Source organism: Chiloscyllium plagiosum, unplaced genomic scaffold (genome assembly GCF_037043375.1).
Source record: "Chiloscyllium plagiosum isolate Xiang-an unplaced genomic scaffold, Cpla_swu_hap1 HiC_scaffold_3, whole genome shotgun sequence".
In the NCBI taxonomy this organism is placed as follows: Eukaryota; Metazoa; Chordata; class Chondrichthyes; order Orectolobiformes; family Hemiscylliidae; genus Chiloscyllium; species Chiloscyllium plagiosum.
This window is the reverse complement of record NW_028270141.1, coordinates 100,058,208-100,075,178: the sequence shown is the minus strand read 5'-3', so window position 1 is coordinate 100,075,178 and position 16,971 is coordinate 100,058,208. Positions and strand designations below refer to the sequence as shown.

The 16,971-nt window shown below is 39.5% G+C and overlaps 1 protein-coding gene across 5 annotated transcripts in view; it reads right to left on the bottom strand.

Moving 5' to 3' along the window:
- LOC122547397 (bcl-2-associated transcription factor 1-like) overlaps nucleotides 1-16,971 on the bottom strand; it is a 71,720-nt gene that overhangs the window by 1,916 nt on the left and 52,833 nt on the right. For 2 of the 5 annotated variants that reach the window (XM_043686026.1, XM_043686033.2), the window contains exons 10-11: nucleotides 5,545-5,700; nucleotides 4,474-4,702 (exon numbers count right to left, since the gene is read on the bottom strand). In XM_043686026.1, coding sequence (XP_043541961.1) covers nucleotides 4,474-4,702; nucleotides 5,545-5,700 — 385 coding nt within the window. The remainder of the gene's footprint in view (nucleotides 1-4,473; nucleotides 4,703-5,544; nucleotides 5,701-16,971) is intronic. The other 3 variants (XM_043686045.1, XM_043686040.1, XM_043686050.1) reach the window with 3 other exon arrangements.

Here is a 16,971-nt window from a genome sequence, read left to right as displayed (position 1 = left end):
TAGGGCTGGGTACTGCAAGGACCTGAGTGCCCATAGAAACTTACCCCAGTGAACTCTTAGGAGAGGAGGAAGGAAATGAGAGAAAAAAAAAGAGGGAGAACGGAGAGACTTGAGGGAAAATGCATTATAACTTGTCCCTTCTCCATTCATTTTCCACAATAATGAAACAGGGCACAGTTAATTAAAAAGACGGTTCACTTCAACACTACTTTTGTAAATCAATGCAGGAACATTATTTAACCAAAAACTTGCTGTCTTAATGCATCAAGCAGATAAAATAAACAATTAAAATTAGACATGTTAAACTACTACTGTTCGGAGAACTGTTCCTGGTTCAATTTGAAATTAACATGAAACTTAAATACACTTAATTCTCAAAGTTTGGGTGAAGATTTGTAGCTCGGGTGCTCGATGTTGTGGTTCTGTTAGCCGAGCTGGAAAGGACTAGCCACACTACCATACATCAGGAGCATTTCAGAACTGACAGCCAGACTACTGCGACCACTAGGATTTATAACAGCACACAAACCAACAGCCACCCTCAGACAACTACTCACAGAACGAAGGACCCGATACCCAGCATGAGCAAAACTAATGTAGTGTACAAAATCCCATGCAAGGACTGCACAAAACACTATATAGGACAAACAGGAAGACAGCTAACGATCCGCATCCATGAACATCAACTAGCCACGAAACACCACGACCAGCTATCCTTAGTAGCCACACACGCAGACGACAAGCAACATGAATTCGACTGGGACAACACTACCATTATAGGGCAAGCCAAACAAAGAACAGCCAAGGAATTCCTAGAAGCATGGCACTCATCCACAAACTCCATCAACAAACACATCGACCTGGACCCAATATACCGGCCACTACAGCGGACAGCTGAAACTGACAACCGGAAGCGGCAGGGACAGGCCACTATAAATGCTGGAGGAAACACCACAGAAGCGCTTCACAGGAGGCTCTCAAACACGGAGGATGCCACCTAGACAGGGGACGAAACGTTTGCAACAAAAATTTCCAACTTGGCAAACAGAACCACAACAACACTTAATTCTTTCACATTCCATTTCAATTTTATTTGCTTTTTTGCTCCTCTGCTGTTTAAAGTAGTTTCACAGTCAGTGCATGTATCCTAAGTATTATTGCGTGTAATTAATTAGGACAGAAGGGAGAACTTCATTTTAGCCTCACCAATCCATTTGCTGTCTTAAATTGTGTTTTAGTAAACAAATTTCTACAGATAAACAAAAATACAAAAGCTAAAATAGCTGCAATCAATGCAGTTGCAACTGCAAGTCTAAATCTTAGGTCCAAAGTACAGAGTCCTTCAGCGAGCAGAAAGGAGTAATCTGTGGTAAATTTAAAATTATGGAGCACATATTGATATTGTATACTGCAAAGCATAGATAAAGCATGTGCTGTGTTACCAGTTGCTGTATGTCCTGGTGGATTAGAATTTTCTTAAGTCAGGGAAACTGCCTTGAAAATTTAACACAAACAGTGACTTCCCAAAACTCATTCCATCTTGCTGCTATGGAAAGGAGGTAGTGCAGGAGATTGAGGTGATGAATGTATTAGGATGGGAGTTGCATGTGACCCAGGATTACATGCAGAGTTGTGAGCAGTAGCAGCAATGCAGTGGGCAGGAATTATGGTGGAAGAGAAGCTGTTGGTGGTGGTGCGAGTGTTTATAATTGTGGTTAAACAATGAAGGTCTGCATCCAAATGGTCCTGGGGTTGGGGGGGGGGTGGAGAGAAAGAGAGAGAGAGAGAAAAAAAAAGAGATATTTCACAGGTATGCTATGGAGCTGGGAGAGGAGCAGATTTGGTCCTTTGTAGAATATTTTTCAGAACCTCTATCAAAGCTCTATACAGTTGCCCAGGACATTAGAGAACATAGTTGTACAGTAATAATCATTTTTGTTCACCTTTAGAAAGGGTATTATTGTTAAGCACTTCAGAGATGGCTCACCTGACCTAGAATGAATGGGTCATATGTTGAGGAAATGTTAAGCACATTTGTATAATGGCAGACTGGAGGCCTGTAACAGGCATGTGCCACAAGTTGCAGTGCTGGGTCCACTGTTTTTCGTGAATGATATCAATGATTTGGATGTGAATATTGAGATATAGTTAGTAAGTTTGCAGATGACACCAAAATTGGAGGTGTAGTGGGCAATGACGGTTAACTCAGAGTACAATGGGATCTTGATCAAATGGGCCAAGGAGTGGCAGATGGAGTTTAATTTAGATAAATGGAAGATGCTGCATTTCGGAAAGGCAAATCAGAGTAGGACTTATACACTTAATGGTAAGGTCCTGGGGAGTGTTGCTGAACAAAGAAACCTTGGAGTTTAGGTTCATAGTTCCTTGAAAGTGGAGTTGCAGATAGATAGGATAGTGAAGGAGGCATTTGGTATGCTTTCCTTTATTGGTCAGAGTATTGAGTACAGGTGTTGGGAGGTCATGTTGAGGCTGCACAGGACATAGGTTAGGCCACTTTTGGAATATTGAGTGCAATTCTGATCTCCCTCCTATCGAAAGAATGTTGTGAAACTTCGAAGGATTCAGAAAAGATTTATAAGCATGTTGCCAAGGTTGGAGGGTTTGAGCTATAGGGAGAAGTTGAATAGGTTGGGACTGTTTTCCCTGGAACATCAGAGGCTGAGCAGTGACCTTATAGAGTTTTATAAAATCATGAGGGACAGGGATAGGGTAAAGAGACAAAGTATTTTCTCTGAGGTCGGGCAGGGCGAGGGGAAAAATTTGAAAAGGGAGCCAAGGGGCAACTTTTTCCTCGCAAAGACTGGTGATGTATGGAATGAGCTGCCAGTGGAAATGGCGAGGCTGGTACAATTACAGCATTTAAAAAGCAATTGGATGGGTATATGAATAGGAAAGGTTTAGAGTGGTACGGGCCAAGTGCTGGCAAATGGACTAGATTAATTTATGCTATCTGGTCAGCATAGATGAGTTGGACTGAAAAGTCTGTTTCCATGCTATACATCTCCATGGCTGAAATGATCTAACAGGATCCAGAGAGATCTTGACAGGCAGGCAGGATGCTGAAAGGATGTTTCCCCTTGTAGGGGACCAGGGGACAGAGTTTAAAAATTAGGGGTCTCCCATTCGAGATGGAACAGAATTATTTCCTTCAGAGGTCTTTAGTCAGTGAAGTTCTCTTCCATAGAGCGCAATGGAAACCAAGTCATTATATATACTCAAGGCCAAGTTACATATTTGATTGTCAACAGAGTCCAAGGTTATGTGGGACTGACAGGAAAGTGGAAGTAAAGCCATAGTCATGTCAACCATCATCCTTGAGAGCAGAGAAGACGCAAAGGCTGACTAACCTATTCTTGCTCCCTATCGCTTTACTCAAAAAAGTGAAATGTATATCAGTTTTTACCCGACTGGAATCCAAACAGATTTTGCTAAATGGTGCCTATGCAAAGAGGCAGGAAATCTGATTTGGCTCGAAACATAAACACAGTTTGAGAAGCCCAATTTAAAAGACTACAGATAAAATCTTTGATTGAAATTTTCAGTGTTATTGATATAATTAGTCTCTGCATTATCTAATCATAGACAAGTTAGTTTGGTAATGTTGGTAGATCACTTAGTAATTGCTTTCCAGAAATTGTTAGTCCTATGTATATTTAGGATCCCTGTCCTTCAAATAATTTTGCATGGTAATCATGATATTTGACACCAGCAGTTTGTATTGGAGCAGATAATTATCCAAGGATTTAGAATCAGCTGTAAACTAAGATAGAGTCATCAGATCATCATGATACATTGCACAAGTTGCATTTGATATTCCACGAGTTTCAGACCTTTCTGTAACAAATACTTCAATGTAGGCACAGAACATTTAAACTCCTCGAGCAAAATATTAACAGACAAGAAATTTACCTATAGTTTGGAGTTACACGATTCTTCATAGCAATCAGTTTGGCATCTTTTAATTTTCAGAGTTGGAAAATATTTCATTTTAACATTTGCACAAAAGGGTGTAAATAAAATTATGCTTTTGTAGACAAGACCTGTAAAAAATTCAATATTGCTCATACCTTAAAAAGAATACTGCCTGCACAGACATTTAATTGGATCTGTGACTACTAATTACACAGCACATTTCAAAAAGTGAATCAGAAAAGGATAGTTTACTGTCACCTCCACATATAGCATAAGTCTGAATGGCTATAGCAATCTATATTCAATTCTTGACCTAGCTACCAGCTGAAGCAGAAAACAGACTGTTCCACCTAAGTAGGATAGACCCCCTGATGAAAGTAGCTACCAATATGGCTATCTGGGTAGGGTTGTGGCCTGGACCACCTCTCCTCCCAGCTGCAGAAGAAAATGTGAAGGGAAGTTAACAAAAACAGAAATCTTGTTGAAACATGTTTAAATACAATTTTTTTTAGAAAATCCAAGTGTTAATCCAGCTCTCACCAAAAAAATATACCTTTTCCTCTTTGTGTCTGTCCTTTCTCTCCTCTTCATCTTCTATTCCTCCATTTTCTTCCTCCTCCTTTTCATCGCTTCCCTGATATTTGTCATGTGTCCACTTTGGACTGCTGCTCGATTTTTTGAAAATAAATCGCCCACGTCCTCTTGGAAAAGTACCTCGCCCCCTTCCCCTTTTGGCCCAGTAATCCACCCCATCATCTCTGTCATCATGCTACCATGAAGAGAGAAAAGAACAGGAAATACTTCACCATTTTAATCAGGTTATTTTTTTTTGTTCTGGAATTCCCCCACCAGATTGTCGTTTACTCATACAGGTAAGAACAGCTACATGCAAACCTGTCATTAAAAAGTATACTGAGTACTGTAACAATCTGAACTACTACTACTTTAAATATGCATTAGGTCCAAGCTAACTTCATTAAATATACACGAGTAGCCATCAGAAATACTGGGCAAAATGCTACAGGGTGAGCAATCTTAGCTCATAAGAAGCTGAGCATAAAATCTGAACAAATATAAATATTTAAACACACTTGGAGCTGGCATAAACTAAATATTAAACATTCAAGAAGTATCAGCAAAGATGTCAATTATTAGAGTGGAAGCTACCTACTACTTCATTTCTTGATTAGAATATTTCATAATAACTGTAGCCAAAGCCCAGAAATGGTCTCATGAGAAAGATCTAGAGTTAACAATTGGCAACATTCTATCCACCCTTAAGACATGCCTTATTTGACAATCCATGCATAATAGCTGCAACAGTGAAGTTGGGAAACCATTTTTTACAATGTTTTCATTAAATGACTGAATATTTTCAAAATATAGCTTCAATTATTTTAAACTAATATTTATAAATCAATTTCAGTATTGATAGCAATGTGCACAGCCCCCAGGACTGAAGAAATATTACAACAGGAGCAGCAGATTTACAATATTCATTTAGCATAAAAGACAACAAAATCCCCACTTACTCCTAAGCAAACCAGTGTAGCCAAATCTGGGGGCAAAATAAAAAGCAACAAATTCTTAGAACAGATTGCCAATACCCACCAGGAAGTATTTCTTGCTCTTTGGAGTATATTCAGGATCCCACTCTTCCTCCTTGGATCGCTTTTGAAAATTTGGGTTTGCAGTACTGGTGGAAACAGTACTCGAACCAGAGAAGGTTCCTCTGGCTCTCCCTCTGCCGCCTCTTATTCGAAACTGCTAAATGGTCAAAACACAGAATCTATTAGATGCTTTTTCAGCTGCATTTACTTTCTAACATATTTTTCTGAAAGTAAATCAAAAGTGGGGGGGAGATAAAAGCTAGTCAAGGAGGCTTGATGGCAATGAGAAAACAGATCAGTCACTACTATAATTAACAATCCTGATTCAATGAAACAAAACTTAATATTTTCTGCTTTTAAAACTTTATACTCTTTTCTCTTCTTTGACCTTCATTGTATTCTACTTATTTTCTATTACATTACCAGATCATTTCAATGAAAGCCTCAGAACTTTGCGCCGTGGTTATAACTTATCCTGCATTCGCAAGAATTATTTAAAAATGTTTTATTTGAAATTGAACTTGTATAATATAAATTTGCAAGAATGAATCCTGAACCTAGGTTTATAAGAATGGATACCAAGAAGATTGCAAGGTAGTCATTTTAAAATTTCAGAAACCATCATTAGAGAGAGGAAGCTAGCAAGGACTGACTGAAAGCACAGGTTGCACTGAACAATTTAAAAATGTAACATTTGGTTGAAATAAATAACTGGGGTTACACTGCCATGGAACAAAAACTAATTCAAATTCAGCCAGTTTAACTAATGCTCCAGATACAAAATCCAATCGAATTTGAATTTGTTTGGGATGACGTCAAACCAATGAAATGATCCGATGTTTTGGGGTATAAAACCAGACATTTTGAACAGTTAGGGGGAGGACAGCAAAGAGCTGCCAAGCAACAACTACCAGCAGAGTAACTCTTTGAAAGGTACCTGTCCATAAGAAATTTGTGCAACAGGACACTGAAGTCGACGTAGAGAAATCTACAGAGAAAATCCAACATCCGGAGATGACAATTGGATTTGAAACTGATTTGTCATAAATTTAAGAGGGAATTTATTGGAACAGTATTGTAGAGTAGGAGGTAAAAGATAGGTTTAAGAGAAAGGAGTTGTAAATAACTGTTGTTTTAATTTTCTCTGTTGTACTTAAAGAATAAAACTGTTCATTTTTACTTTAAATAGCGACCTCTAGGATAGTTCTTTGCCTCTTAAAATTTAACAGATTACAGCATGAGGTGAGCTTCTCTGTGTGTCAGGTTGAAATTAGCAAAGGGGTTTACCCAGTGTCATAACAATCATAAACAAGATGAATTTACAAATTAAATTATGGGGGCTGGGTGCACTTTTATTTCTTTGCATTTCCAGTGGTAGGTGTCACAGCAGAAACATGTAGTAGATGATCCTTGTTTTGAAGAACATGGTCTTTGAAGGCTTAATGATTTATTAACATTTGTTTACCAGTATTTAGCGTGGCAACCTCTTCTTACTGATTTTGTGCTTTATAAACAGTTTTCATTATCTTATAAGTTATATAAAGGCTCAATATCATTGCAGTTTATACAAGGCTATAACTGTAAGTGTCTATAAAGATATTTCAATTTGACTCACTTACAGATGGATAGTATGTTTTCATTTCTGCTACATATTATTACGCCAAAAAATTATTTCTTCTACATACATTCGTATGAATCATTTGGAGCAAACAAATTAATGACAAATCTTAAATGCGTATGTTGCTAAAATACTGTGGCTTTGCTCACGTTCCTGGTCATCTTCCTAGTAGTGAAAAATATTTTTTCTCAAAAACAAAATGAACATAAATAATACTGTAGTGTATGACTGTGACAAAGCTCAGCAACTCCCAAAACAAATTTAAAAACAATGTGAATATTAATAAACTGAAATGATCGTTGCTTTTCAGTCTTGCAACATAGATAAGGATGATATTCAGCAGGTAAGACTTTGTATATTGTTAATATGGTCTTTAGTGTCATAGAACGATGAATACCACTCATATTCATGATTAATACAATGTCAAATTTCCAACTCATCAGTAAGAAAAACAACTATGGAAACTTGAATGTGCAATCATTATTCCACTCAAATAGATCAAAGTGGGATGGATTAAATTCTCCAACATGGTTGATGATTGCTGAGAAGCAGGCTGTATAAACTTTTCACCTTGCACTCATTCGGACACATTACAGGATTACAAATTTCAAAGGAAACTATAATTTATACAGCATGAGAAATACAGGAGCTAACTGGCTTGCAAGTACACGGTGATCGGTGGAAACATTCCCTGTAGAATGCACCAGGCAACAGTGTTTCCCCAGGTTTTTGTTTAAATGCAACTTGCTATTCTTACAATTGTCCTGATGAGTGTAAGACAAAAAAACTTCAACTGCATGTCTCTTTTTCTCAACAACCAACTGTTACTGATAACATAATACTCTAAGATCAAGAGTACAGATCACAGCAGTACTTGTGATATGTTGACTAGTTAGATTGTAAACAATTAGATATGATAAAAGATGTTTAAGTTAAATTTAACATTCCAATACAGCAGTTAAAATATTTGATCTATTAACTGAGGCACAAAGTCACAAAGGATTAGAGTTCATACTTGCAGCGTTAATAATAAACAAGGCATTTTGCAAGGCAATAATAAACAAAGCAAGAACATTTGAAGAGGACTCGTCTACTGAGGTAGTATGGGCTGAGGTTAAAAACAGGAAAGGAGGTCATCCTGTTGGTGTTTTCTACTGGCATCCAAAAAGTTCCAGAGATGTAGAGGAAAGGATTGCAAAGATGATTCTGGATAGGACTGAAAGTAAGAATAGTTGTTATGGGGGCCTTTAACTTTCTTAATATTGACTGGAAATGCTTAGATGGGTCAGTTTTTATCCAATGCGTGCAGGAGGGTTTCTTGACACAGTATGTAGACAGGCCAAGAGGCTAAGCTGCATTGGATTTGGTACTGGGTAATGAACCAGGCCAGGTGTTAGATTTGGAGGAAAGTGAGCACTTTGGTGATAATGACCACAATTCGGTTAGGTTTAATTTAGCGATAGAAAGGGACAAAGCAAAAAAGTTATAGTTGTGCGAAAGGCAATTATGGTGTGATTAGAAAAGATTTAGAATGCACAGGAAGGGAAAGGAAATTGCAGGGCACAACTGAAATGTGGAGCTTGTTCAAGGAACAGCTACTGTGGGTCCTTGATAAGCATGTAACAGTCTGGCAGGAAGGAAGTGGTCAAGGGAGGGAACCATGGTTTACTAAAGAAATTGAATCTAGTCAACAGGAAGAAAGAGGCTTGTGTGAAGATGAGACATGAAAGTTCAGTTAGGATGTTTGAGTGTTACAAGTTAGTTAGGAAAGACCTCAAGAGAGAGCTAAGAGGAGCCAGCAGGGGACCTGAGAAGTCCTTGGCAGACAGAATCAAGGAAAACCCAAAAGCTTTCAATAGGTATATCAGGAATAAAAGAATGACTAGAGTAAGATTAAGGCCAGTCAAGGACAGTTGTGGGAAGTTGTGCATGGAGTCCAAAGAGATAGGAGAGGTGCTAAATGAATATTTTTTGTCTCTTTCCTGTGTGAATACTGACAATGTTGTCGAGGAGAATACTGAGATACAGGCTATTAGACTAGATGGAATTGACGTTCACAAGGAAGAGGTGTTAGCAATTCTGGAAAGTGTGACAATAGGTAAGTCCCCTGGACCAGATGAGATTTATCCTAGGATTCTCTGGGAAGTTAGGGAGGAGATTGCAGTACCTTTGGCTTTGATCTTTATTATGTCATTGTCTACAGGAATAGTGCCAGAAGACTGGAGGATAGCAGATGTTGTCCTCTTGTTCAAGAAAGGGAGTAGAGACAAACCTGGTAATTATAGACGTGTGAGCTTTACTTCGGTTATGAGCAAAGTGTTGGAAAAGATTATAAGAGATAGGATCTATTATCACTTAGAAAGGAATAATTTGATTGGGGATAGTCAACACGGTTTCGCGAAGGGTAGGTTGTGCCTCACAAACCTTATTGAGTTCTTTGAGAAGGTGACCAAACAGATGGATGAGGGTGAAGTGGTTGATGTGGTGTACATGGATTTCAGTAAAGCATTTCGTAAGGTCCCCCGTGGTAGGCTAGGTTATTGAGAAAATATGGAGACATGGGTGGTGGTGGTTGATGGGAAATGTCCATCCTTGAGTTCAGTTACCAGTGGTATACCGCAAGGATCTGTTTTGGGGCCAATGCTGTTTGTCATTTTTATAAATGACTTGGATAAGGGTGTAGAAGCGTGGATCAGTAAATGTGCAGATGACATTAAAGTCGGTGGAGTTGTGGGCAGTGTGGAAGGATGTTGCAAGTTACAGAGGAACATAGATAAGCTGAGACCTGGGCTGCAAAGTGGCAAATGGAGTTTAATGTGAAAAAGTGTGAGATGATTCACTATGGAAGGAATAATGGGAATTCAGAGTACTGGGCTAAAGGGAAGAATCTTGGTAGTGTGGATGAGCAGAGAGATCTCAGTGTCGATGTGCATAGATCCCTGAAAGTTGCCACCCAGATTGATAGGGTTCAATGTATTAGCTTTTAGTGGTAGAGGGGTGGACTTTCGGAGCCATGAGGTCACACTGCAGCTGTACAAAACTCTAATGCGGCTGCAGTTGGAGTATTGCCTATAGTTCTGGTCGCACATTACAGGAAGAATGTAGAAGCACTGGAAAGGGTGCAGAGGAGATTTACCATGATGTTGCCTGGTATAGAGGAAGGTCTTATGAAGAAAGGCTAAGGGACTTGAGGCTCTTTTCATGAGAGATAAGAGGTTAAGAGGTGACTTAATAAAGGCATACAAGATGATCAGAGGATTAGATAGGGTGGACAATGCGAGCCTTTTTCCTCAGATGGTGATGGCAAGCATGAGGGGACATAGCTTTAATCTGGGGGTGATGATATAGGACAGATGTCAGAGGTAGGTTCTTTACTCAGGGAATAGTAAAGGCGTGGAATGCCCTGCCTGCAACAGTAATAGACTCGCCAACTTTAAGGGCATTTAAATGGTCATTGAATAAATATACGGATGATAATGGAATAATATAGGTTAAGTTTGCTTCAGATCGATTTCATAGGTTGGCACAATATCGAGGGCTGAAGGGCCTGTACTGTGCTGTATTGTTCTATGTTCAAAGGCAGGAGTAGATCATGCGGCTCCTCAAACCTGTTCATTACTGATCCAAATGTGGCCTTAATTACACTTTTCTACATCTCCTCTATAACCTTCAACTCCCCTGTCAAATCAAAAACCTGTCTAACTTCAATGACCCAGCTTCCACCACTCGCTGGGAAAGAGAATCACAAACACTAACATTCTTCAGAGAAAATTAATTCCACATCCCAATATTAAATGGGAGACCCCTTATTTTGAAACAGCATTCATAAATTTCTAGATTCTCCCATAGAAGAAACATTTTTAATCTATCTTGTCAAACCATGTCAGAATAATTTTTTTTCAATTAGAAGCATGCAAGATGATCTTAACTCCAACATACATATGCCAACCTGTTAAACCTTTCCTCACAGGTCAACTTTTTTTTTTAAATCCCAGGAATTAGCTGACTCATTCTCCTCTAAAGATATATCTCTCTTTAAAGTAAGGAACTAAAACTGTATACAGTATTCCAGATGCTGTCTTATCAAAGCCCCTTTCAGCTACAGGAAAACCTCCCGTATACCGTGTTCCCCCTACCAGTCACCCCACCTTTGCAATGCAGGTCAACGTTCAATCTGCCTTCTTAAATACTCGTAGTACTAGCATTTTGACTTTGTGCTTCATGAAAAAGGACACCCAGATCCTTGTGTACTGTAGCATCTTAATTTCTTCCCATTTATGTAATATTCTGCTTTTATTATTCTCCTTGCCAAAGTGGAATGACATATTTTGCCATTTGCCAAATTTGTGCCCTTTAAAATTATCCACTGCAGACTTCTTGTATCCTCAAATTTTTTCAACCTCTTATGAGACAGAAACACAGGACCAGAAGCAGACCACTAAGTTTATTGAGCCTGCCCTGCCATTTAACACAATCATGACTGATCAATAACTTCAATGCCTTTTATCTATCCCATCCCCAAAACCCTGTATGATGCTAATCAGAAATCGGTCAGTCTCTACCTCAAACATTCTGAAAAACTGAGCAACCACAGCCATCTTAGGTAGAGAATTCCTAACGTTCACAACTCAAAGTAAAAGGATTTCATCTCATCTTGCACCTAAATGACATCGCCCTTATTTTTAAAATTGTGTTCACTGGTTCTAGAGAGGAGACCTGATCGAGGTATGCAAAGTAATGAGAGGAATAGATAGTCAAAACAGCGGTCCAAAGCTTGTGATTTTAAATAAACCTGTTGGACTATAACCTGGTGTCATGTGACTTCCAACTTTGTCAACCTCAGTCCAATACTGGCATCTCCACATCTGCACGACTCTTGTACTCAAACCATCTTGCAATAAAGGCAGATTTCCCATTAGCCTTCCTAATAGTTTGCAGCACCTGCATATTAACCTTCAGTAACATATTGTCAGACACCCAAGTCACTTTGCAGACCTAAACTTTCCAACCATTTCCCATTTAGGAAATACTTTACATATCTGTTCTTCCTACCAAATTGAATAATCTTACATTTTTCCACATTCTTGCCCATTTACAAAGCATATCCAAATCCTCAAGGCTACTTTACATCTACTTCAAAATACACAACACTTAGCTCATCAACTGTAAATCTGAAACTATTAATTTGGTCCCCACCTCCAAAGTCACTAATATATATAGTGAACAGCTGGGTCGCAAGTACTGTTCACAACATCTTAAAACAAACTCTAAGCTAGTCGAGACACTTCACATTCACAATTCCATGGTAACTATGCCCAGTCAAATCATTATTATCCAAAATTATTTATCACATAATTATAGTCATAGAGATGTACAGCACAGAAACAGACTCTTCGGTCCAAACTGTTCATGTCGACCAGATATCCTAAATTAATCCAGTCCCATTTGCAAGCATTTGGGCCATATCCCTTTAACCCAGTCTTATTCATATACCAGCCGGATGCCTTTTAGAACATAGAAAAGTACAGCACAGGACAGGCCCTTATGCCCACAATGTTGTGCCGAGATTTAATCCTAATGTAAATTATAGTAACTTAACCTACGCAACCCTCAACTCACTGCTTTCAATGTGCATGTCCAGCAATCGCTTAAATGTCCCTAATGGCTCTGCTTCCACCACCACCGTTGGTAACGCATTCCATGCATTCACAACTCTTGAGTAAAGAACCTACCTCTGTCATCTCCTTTATACCTTCCTCCTAATATCTTCAAATTATGACTTCTCATACCAGTCAATCCTGCCCTGGAGAAAAGTCTTTGGCTATTGACTATCTATTCCTCTCATTACTTTGCATACCTCGATCAGGTCTCCTCTCTTCCTCCTTCTCTCCAGAGAGAAAGTCCAAGCTTATTCAACCTTTCTTCAGAAGGCAAGCCCTCCAGTCCTGGTAAACCTTCTTTGCACTCTCTCCAAAGCCTCTGCTGCTTGCGTCCTGACTTTTAGAATACTGCATTCACTTCTGACCTCCCTTCTATAGGAAGGATGTTGTGAAACTTGAAAGGGTTCAGAAAAGATTTATAAGGGTGCTGCTAAGATTAGAGGGTTTGAGCTACAGGGAGAGGCTGATGAATGAGCTGGGACTTGTTTCCTGGAGTGTCAGAGGCAGAGGGGTGACCTATAGTAGGGCGACCAGAACTGGACACAATATTCCAAGTGTAGTCTCACCAGGGACTTGTTCAGCTGCAGCAAACCTCGCGGCTCTTAAACTCGATCCCCCTGTTAATGAAAGCCAAAACACCATATGCTTTCTTCACAACCCTATCCACTTGGGTGGCAGCTTTGAGGGATCTATGCACTTGCAGATCCCTCTGTTCCTCCACACTGCCAAGAATCCTGTCTTTAACCCTATATTCAGCATTCGAGTTTGACCTTCTAAAATGCATCACTTCGCAATTATCCAGGTTGAACTCCATCTGCCATTTCTCAGCCCAGCTCTGCATCCTGTCTATGTCGCACTGCAGCCTACAGTAGCCCTCTACACTATCAACAACACCTCCAACCTTTGTGTTATCTGCAAATTTACTAACCCACCCCTCAACCTCCTCATCCAAGTCATTTATACAAACTACAAAGAGCAGAGGCCCAAGAACACAGCCCTGCAGGGACAGGTACTAGCATTTTCTCTACTCCTGAAAAACCCTTACAGTTCTATAGTTCCATGTTTTGTCTCTTGTTCCCTGGCGGAAATCATATCTGGTGACACCTCGGTCACACAGCACAGAAACAGACTCTTCTGTCCAACTCATCCATGCCGATCAGATGTCCAAAACTGACCTGGTCCCATTTGCCAGCACTTGGCCCATATCCCTCTAAAACCTTCCTTTTCATGTACTCATGAAAATGCTTTTTAACAGCTGTAATTGTACCCATCTCTACCACTTCCTCTGGCAGTTCCATTGTTGTACCATCCTGTGCATGAAAACATTGTTGCTCAGGTCCCATTTAAATCTTTCCCCTCTCACTTTAAACCCTTTAGTTTTAGACTCCCTTACCATGAGAAAAAGACTGTGGCTATTCACCTTATCCATGCCCCTCATGATTTTAGAAACCTCTACAAGGTCACCCCTCTGCCTCTGACACTCCAGGAAACAAGTCCCAGCTCATTCATCAGCCTCTCCCTATTGCTCAAACCCTCCAATCTTAGCAGCACCCTTATAAATCTTTTCTGAACCCTTTCAAGTTTCACAACATCCTTCCTATAGAAGGGAGGTCAGAAGTGAATGCAGTATTCTAAAAGTCAGGACGCAAGCAGCAGAGTTTTGTATGATCCCCTGTTCATAGAAGTAGAATGTGGAAGACTGGATGGGAAAAGCGTAGAGATAACAGAGGAAAGGACAAGAAATACAGAAACAGTTGAACCGAGAAGTGGTAGATCAGGTGATGTTGCTGATTAGTTCCACCCTATTACAGACTTTCCTTTCTGTTCCATAAAAAACAGAAACTGCAGGTAAAAGACAGCACGGCCAACAGCATTTTCCAGAATCTAGTGAATTTCAGAAGATAATCACAAATGCATTGACTAGCTTTATCACCACCAACTTCAACACTCTGGGTTGTAGTATATCATGTACACTTAGTTAATTGCGAACACTTTGCCCCATTAATTACATCTGTATAATATTTTTGTTAATACAAATTCCCTTCAGCACCTCATGCTCCAGTTCTGGGAGATTTCTTGTACTTTCTCAGTGAAAATCATTGCAAAGTGACCTTTTAGTTTCTCTGATATTTATCTATTCCCCAATATAAATTCACCTGACTCAGCATGTAATGGATCCATATTTGTTTTATCCAAACATTTCCTCTTTACATACCTATAGAAGCTTTAAAAGTCCATCGAGTTTTTTTTTTGCAAGATCGCATTCATATTCCACTCGCCTTTTCCTTATCAGTTTCTTGCTCTTGGTTAGCTTTTCCAAAAACCTCCAAATTTATTATGTTTGGCAACTTCATACACTTTTAATATTATACAATCTTGACCTTCCTCTATTACTGTTAGGTTGACTGGCCTTTGAGTTTTTGCATCTTAAAGAATGTATAATTGTAAACTATGTTATAGTTCTTTAAAGACCATCCATTGCCATCTTACAGCATGTCATCCAACTCGTGCCTCATGTCTTCATAATTTCCCTTATTCAAATTTAACACCCTTGCTTCAAAGTGAACTTCCTCACTTTCAAACGAACATAAGTTTCTAACGTATTAAAAATCAGAACCTGAAAAGGTTCTTTTACAAGGTTGTTAATTAGTCCTTCCGTGTTCCATGATATTGGTTTTAAAATAGAATATCCTTCAGTTGGATCCTTAACACTGTACTCTAGAAAACCATCCCTAAAGCGCCCAGAAAGTCTTCCTCCATAGCTTGAGTGTTCTGTTGGTTTACCCAAACTATATGTAAATTGAAGTCAATGATGATAACGGTGTTGCCCATGCTACTCTCATCTCCAGATTAATTACATGCCGCACACAACCATGATTATTTGGTAGTTTGTAAATACATCCAATCAATGTCTATTGCCCCTTGCGGTTTTGTAACGCCAACCAAACAGTGTACATTCGTAAGGGAGGATATCTGATTATTTTTCCAATGTACTGATTCAATCTTTTACTTTCAATGCAACTCCACCTCCTTTTTCTTGTGTATGCTTCCTAAACATCAAATATTCTAGAATATTCAGTTCCTAGTCCTGATCACCATACAGCCATGTTTCTGTAATGACAATTAGATCATATCTGTATTTGTGCCTATAGATCATCTGTTTTGTTGTGCAAGCTGCATGCATTCTGGTCGAGTGCCCTAACCACTGTCTTTTTGACATCATTCTGCTTTTAAAACATTCGATGATCAGTTTTGTTTCTTGTCTTCTAATCTTTCCCACTTCCTGTTACCAACTTTACTTCTTTCCAATTTGCCCCTCAGGTTGCCATCCTACTGACAAACGAGTTTAAATTTAACCAAACACCACCAGTAAGACTCCCTGCAAGGATATCAGTCCCACTCCAATTAAGGTGTAACCCATCCAGCTTGTCCAGGTTGCACCTGCCCCAGAATTGGTTTCAGTTTCTCAGAACTCTGATTCTCTCCCTTCTACATTAGTTCCCCAGCCACGTATGGCACAATTGCAACATTTAAGAGACATTTGGATGGGTATATGAATAGGAAGGGTTTGGAGGGATATGGGCCAGGTGCTGGCAGGTGGGACTGGATTGGGTTGGGATATCTGGTCGGCATGGACGGGTTGTACTGAAGGGTTTTCATGCTGTGCATCTCTATGACTCTTGTTCTCCTGGTCACTAGCTCATGGCACTAGGAGTAATCCAGAGATTATTGCTCAAGGTCATACTTTTTAAATTCCTTTCTAACTTCCTGAAATCTGTCTTCAGGATCTCATCCTTCTTTTTACTTATGGCATTAGTACCACATTGGATTACAACTTCTGACCAATTCTCTTCCGTCAGGAGGATGGTCTACTACCATTCCTTGACATGGGAGCATAAGAGGTACAGTTAGTAAGTTTGCTGATAACACCCAAATTGGTGGTGTAGTGGACAGCGAAGAAGGTTACCTCAGATTACAATGGGATCTTGATCAGATGGGCCAATGGGCTAAGAAGTGGCAGATGGAGTTTAATTCAGATAAATGTGAGGTGCTGCATTTTGAGAAAGCAAATCTTAGCAGGACTTATACACCTTTTAATGGTTAGGTCCTGGGGAGTGTTGCTGAACAAAGAGACCTTGGAGTGCAGGCT